Source organism: Mizuhopecten yessoensis, unplaced genomic scaffold, assembly GCF_002113885.1.
Source record: "Mizuhopecten yessoensis strain PY_sf001 unplaced genomic scaffold, ASM211388v2 scaffold7269, whole genome shotgun sequence".
NCBI lineage: Eukaryota > Metazoa > Mollusca > Bivalvia > Pectinida > Pectinidae > Mizuhopecten > Mizuhopecten yessoensis.
The window spans coordinates 193,325-200,092 of NW_018406963.1; the positions used below are offsets into that span (position 1 = coordinate 193,325).

The window sequence follows — 6,768 nt, forward strand, 5'->3', positions numbered from 1 at the left end:
ACCTTCAGTTTAGTGAGCAATATTGTCAGAGCTGTCAGCCGCCCACGTCTGTAAAAGGTCAACGGAGTGAACCCATAATATATTGTTCCATTTTTTAGACTTCCAAATAATCAAGGTTTTTTTTGTCATCCCTTTATTGCCATACATACATAAAGAGCTTTTAATGATTTCCAGTGTCAAGATGTAAGCCTTGTTAGATTGTTTATATACGTAGAGGGTGTAAATACTTCATTTATACCTGAAGGGAACTGCTTGAAAACGTAAGAAAGGATAAATATATAATAAAACCATGTTTTACTTGACGTATGTTACATTGTCGTAACTTTATTCCAATCTATCACATGGCTGTGAAAAAATTCATGGTTCGATATGTAAAGAAATTGATAAGATATCCTAACTCTCAATGTATTGCAAGAGTTATCCCCCTTTCCTACATTTTTCACTAATTGCTGATACGGTGTATTAATTAAATAATTTATTTCAATTGATTTTTCATTTGATTTTTATTTTGTCAGTTTAACGTCTACTGTTACGGCCTTTTGGCCTTTCAGCAGACGAGAATCTTTGTTATTAAAACATGGCAATGACTCAAACTGTATGTGTTTGTAATTGAATTTCGATTCAGTAATTATTAACACTTAATTAAAGGCCCTGCTGTTGGGTTCATAGGAAAAATTGTTTACCTTCAGTTAAGATATATTTCCCTTGGGCCTATAATTAGCCCTTGGGGAATATGCCCCTTCATCATTCACGTAAACAAGGCTCCATATACCCCAACAACTTGGGTCATCAATAAATAATATCGCCATAATTCTTGTGTCAATTTTCCTGATGTGATGTCATGTAATACAATTGTGATATGTCATGGTCTTCATTATGACATCACAATTCCATGATGTCATAATTTACATGCCATATTAAGATTGTCAGACTGAAGTTCCATCCAAGGGAGGGGGGGGGGGTTCATATAGGGTAAAACCCCAGGCATGTCAAGGAGTTTGCCCTGTGTTAAAATCCATCTGGTGGAATATTTTTACCTGGTACATCAACAGGATTTTCCCCTCTCATTCTAATCATCATTATAAGCTTAGATATCATGGAAAGGTACATGGACTGGCTGCGGTTTTAAACATATCAGCTTTTCCCCCTAGACTATGTCCACAAAAACAAAATAATCAGTGAGATTTTACATAGGTACCCCTGGCCATTTCTCTGAAATTTGTGCGGGAAAATAAATCCCATCAGACATAAATTCATACATTACTGGAGTTTTCAATTTTATCACGTCAGCAGTTTCTGCATTAGGGAATCATACTTTAACAAAACATTGTGACGTTGTGTCACTGCTGTGCAATTTTGATGTCATTCATGTCAACTCGGTAACAAGACAATTATTTTTAATCCCTCTCATACACACAGGAACAATGTATTTAATTTGACCCATTCACCTCTAAAGTCACTTTTGAACCTTATTATAATTACCATATCAAATACTGGGCAAGTCCACTTTAAAAATGTAGGGGTAAATGAGTTAAGAAATAATCTTTTTACACTCCTATATATGTGACTGTTTTCTAACCCTGGATATTTCCATCTTATACACATAGGGATGAGAGAATAATATTCAAATTATTATGAGATTCAGGTATCTGTGTTAGGTAAACGTGGGAAAGGGCCGGGTCAGCCACCTACCTTCATTGATATTCCTTTTACATATATATCTACAGGTAGCTTATAGAATGTTTCCTGTGTACCTCAGGTAGGGCAGGCTACCCCTGTCAGTGTGAACCTTACATTTTAACATTCCACGACTTATGTTGACCTATGTAGGATCAGCCCTATATATTGTGTTAATAATGCTGGGTATTTATCCCCAGTATGATCAAGTGAGCTAACAAAACAGTGAAGGAATTTTTAAAGCACCAGCTGGGAAGCATCTGTTTAACTACGAAAAATAAATATTGTCTGAAAATAAAACAGGTAATTTTTGTTATCACTGATCCTTTATAACTATTATATGGCGGTATTGAAAATGTTGATTCAGATTGGGACTATAACTCTTCATCTCCAGGACTTTTTGCAACTACAGTTTACATACCATTGTAGATTTACAGATTAAACCATATACGCCTACAGTAGCTATTTCTTCATTACAATATGACGAAGCGGAGCTATAACTGAGTTTTTACAACATTCCTGACTTTAACTCATTTACCCTTGAAGACATATATTTGAACTCTTCCAATTCAAAGGTTGGAACTAGGAGGAATAGTTCATTTTGAAATGTCAGGGGTGAATGAGTTCATTAAGATTAAACAAATTTACCTACAATAGCTATATATCTTCATTACAACGTGACTAAGCGCAGTTATAGCTCTCTAATTTTTACAACATTCCTGACATTAAGCTAGGTTTCATGTCACTGTGTCAGATTAGACAGGTTCGTGCAAATTATAACATACTGAATAAGAAACTAAGTCACAGCATGTACGTGTCGTATAAGAGAGATTTAGGTGAATGTGTCGTAAAAGAGAGATTTAGGTGAATGTGTTGTATAAGACAGGTTTAGGTGAATGTGTCGTATAAGACAGGTTTAGCTAACTTTGTCATTTAAGACAGGTTTCACTCTGTGTCAGATACATCACCTTTGTAAATAATGTATGCATACATTTTGCATTTGTATAATAGTGCACATATATAAGACAATTTGCAGGTCAACTGGACATATACATAGGTTACGACAACATTCGGAGGATATATATATATATACAGGATATCATTCACGCCTTTAATTGTACAAAATCCAATTATATTTTGCATTGTGACTCGTGTTGATGCAAATCTTTCATCTAGTATATTTCCATGAATATCAAAACTTAAACCTTAAACTAAATATGGATAAGGATTTGAAATGATTATTTCAGACAGGAAATACAAAATCATTCACAAATTTTCAAATGATTTTTAAAACAGGTATATTGAAATGTATGATGAGATAAAAAAAAGAAAATCCTGGGACCTATATGCCCAGTTATAGAAAAGTCTCATTACCATAATGACCACTTTATGGAGAGAGAAAAAATCAAGAATATTTTCAAAATATTTATTTACATGTTGAAATTCATATCTTAAACTGAATATTCAAAATGGCTTCTGAAAATTTGTATTTATTTTCATTATTTCCTTGAAAATGACATTTTGAAAATTCTGCAAGAACAACTCGGCCAGTCAATTAAGTCCTGATGATAATACTGGGAGATATAATGGGGATGGCTATCAGTCAGAATGCTCATACGATCAGCTTTGCATAACAAGTTGCGTATCTATTGCTTCCAGGAATCATGGGATAATGCATGCAAATATCATAACTAATGTCAATCTAACGCGGAAATATAATGGACATTTGTGATCTGCCAACTACATCTTCAAGCTTGCTAGGAAGAAATATGTATAATGGCAACACACCTACATGTTCCCAGGTAAATTGTATTTGGGATGTTAATATTTGATACCAATGTCTCGGGAAATAATTAACTTCTATTGTTTATAAAATTAAACCAGTGAATGCCGAAAGTTGAATGAACCATCTTGGTGCTTGTGAGGGTGGCCATGAACTGATTTCAAGAATTGAGGTTCTCGTGAAGATGAATTTATATAAACGCATGAACAACGGCAAAGAGTGATATGAAACAAGAACTGTACGAAATGTGCAAGTGACAAAAAACATGGACAAACATACAGGTGAATTTAAAGGTGAGTGAATGAAATATGAATAAACAAACAGTGATAAACAAACTGTGACAATGAACAATAATAACAATAACAATTTGTGTTCAAATCAATGTATAAATCAAGTGGACCTACCTCCTCTGTCGGCCTGGAGACTTGAGACTGGAGTCGTCCAAATCCTCCGACACCTCTCCCTCCGCCCCATCATCCTGTAACGGTATTAAGTCACTAAATTATAAAATGGTTAAAGTTAAGTATATCATGGGGCCATGTGTACAGTGGCTGGCCGGTTAAGGTGTCTAACCATCTATGATCACTAGCTAGCCATCCACCACGGGATATGAAGGCCTACATTGGGCAGTCACCAGACACTGGCAGAAGGCTAGTGGTTTTTCTCCGGGTAGTCAATTAATATATTAATATGTTAAATATTGAAAAATATCACTAACTTCTATATAAAATCAACAATCCCTAGGTGTAAGGTTTCTCATGAGTGGAATTGTACATCTCTGTATTATTGTATACAAAGGTATTAGAGTTATCTTTCCTTAATTAATGCACACAGGACTGTGTCCATTAAACAAGGCAGTCCTTCTCTCCAGTTTTTAAAGCTACAGATGAAAGCTTTGTAGGTCTTGAGAGAAATCAATAATGATTACATACACCATATATATATTACCAACTGACAGTGATGAAATCGACATTTTAGTTATCAATTTCAGTACGTAACAGATTAGATCTGAAAGCCTATGTACATTATATATTATACAGGTACAAAAAGTATGATGTGTAATACAATTACATGCCAACCTTACGAAATTTCGATCGGAAGATTATATATTGTGCATGCTCAAAATTGTAAATAGTGTGTCTAGCTAGGTGTATACATTGTACCTGGTAAATATAAAAAAAACTCTTTAAAATGGCTTATTTTTATAAGTATAGTTGTTCTTTCAAGATTGAATAAAAATATCTTAGAAAATTGGAATAGTCTGGCAAATTCACTGTTTGGAAATAATAAATTTAATTTAAGGGTCATAAGTTGGGAATCTTGATCCCTCCTAAATAGGGAGAGTTACCAAGAATGATAATAGTATATCCTAATGATTACATTTTACAATTATATACTACATATAACAGATCTATATAGATACTGGATATATATAAATGACCTAGAAATCCATGCAGCCTCCCCTTTAAATTTCCCCTGATCTGTGATACATATTATTATATTACAATCTTAACTAAGGAAGTGGTTCAGCAACCTAGCCTTCCTCTTCCCCTATAAGTCTGTGTTATCTTTTTAAATACACATTTCCATTTAGGAAGGGATCACTTATTTCTGACTTCCCTATCACTTCAGACCACATGGACAATGCCTAAATGTTTTGGTCTATGATCGATCACTTCATCAAAATTTATATGTATTTTTTAATTCAAACATGCAAAGAATCACAATTCACATAAATGACACCTGTGTGTATACATGTGCATGTACATACATGTACCACACATGTGTATAAATGCATATATACATGTACCACACATGTGTATACATGCATACATACATGTACCACACATGTGTATATGCATATATACATTAATAGATTATTACATACATAATTCAATATACTTAAATCTGGAGGACACATAGCATTCCTAATAACTAGCTTTTCTTCTGAACTGTATATGACATTGGTTGGCGTATTACGAGGCATATATATGTTCTTATATTATTGGTTGATAAATACAGAAAATAACCAGCAGCTAGGGCACCTTTATTTAGACACATTTGCCTAAAGCATATTTTGTTTGCATATACTGTATGCTGGCAAGTAATGACGACAAATTTATCATAATAGCGAACTAAACTTAACAGCATACCAGGTAATATACATTGTAGTTAATGTGAATTATGTTCTTTATTCCATAACTGTAATTGAATCTTTCATACATATTTTTTCCATTTCTGTAAAGGAACATAAAGCACAACAGGCTCATTAATAGGCACTATTGTGGCAGAACTGGACTGAGTCGATCGTCAGTGACCTGAAGGTAGTGCATGCACAATATTGGCTTGAGCATCTGTCTATAGAGTTTGGAGGTCCGAGGTTTAAATGTTCGTCTGGCCATGCATTTTCCCCCTTAGTTACAGTAGTGATGCTTGTTGCTAAACGCTTGTTTGAAGTAATTTGTATACGCTTGACATTACAAGGGGAAACCAGAATCTAGGTTGTGAGTGCTGTATGTTGTGTTCACTGAGCTAAGACTTATAAAACAGAGAAACAATGTAGTGGAAATGGTCTATGTCGATTGTCAGGAACCAGGCAGCCCAAAAGTATGCGTCCATTAGTGGTTCTAGGTTCGAATCCTGAACTAGACATGCATTTTTCCTCACCTGTTACACTCTAACCTGATGCTATTTGTATACTTTGTGTGTATAACTCTGTGATCATGATCAGAAATTAGTTGATCTACATTTCGGAGTTAAATTTTAGGTTCTTTCTTGGAGGCCCATTTTTTTCAGGAAGGAACAGACTTGGCATTGAAATGTTTTGATTCTAAAAGTGTAGAAGTGAAGGGTGTATGTGATCAAGACGATCCATCACATCTGATTATACTTCCAATTTAGAAAACAAAACGTGCGATCTAGAAGACCATGTAACGTTCTTCTTTGATATGAGAATATAAAAATAACTCAAAACATAAACAAGGAAAGAGCTCTTTCTGTCCTTCACTTGCACAGTGCTTGTGTTGACACATGATCACAGACAGCAGAATATTTGGGTTCTTGTGAAGCACACTCTCATATCACTAGTAACATTGTGTATGTTAATTACTTACCGATTCTGGCGAATTGCTAGGACTTGGCGATCGTTGTACGGTGACTAAAGACATTTTTCGCTGCAGCACTGCTGCAATCACACCATATTAAGAAATCATTACTAAATATAAAGCTACAAGAAACCCAGAACGTCAAACACACTGTTCCTTCTTTAAAAGATTTCCGCAACATGCGCAATATGAACCGGAAGTATA

General features: G+C 34.6%; 1 protein-coding gene across 2 annotated transcripts in view; it reads right to left on the reverse strand.

Moving 5' to 3' along the window:
* The window catches only part of LOC110453312 (protein phosphatase Slingshot homolog 1-like), a 58,555-nt gene extending 51,824 nt beyond the window's left edge, over positions 1 to 6,731 (reverse strand). For both annotated transcript variants that reach the window (XM_021502206.1, XM_021502205.1), the window contains exons 1-2: positions 6,574 to 6,731; positions 3,865 to 3,938 (exon numbers count right to left, since the gene is read on the reverse strand). In XM_021502206.1, coding sequence (XP_021357881.1) covers positions 3,865 to 3,938; positions 6,574 to 6,627 — 128 coding nt within the window. In that variant the 5' untranslated portion in view covers positions 6,628 to 6,731. The remainder of the gene's footprint in view (positions 1 to 3,864; positions 3,939 to 6,573) is intronic.
* Positions 6,732 to 6,768: the final 37 nt, after the last annotated feature.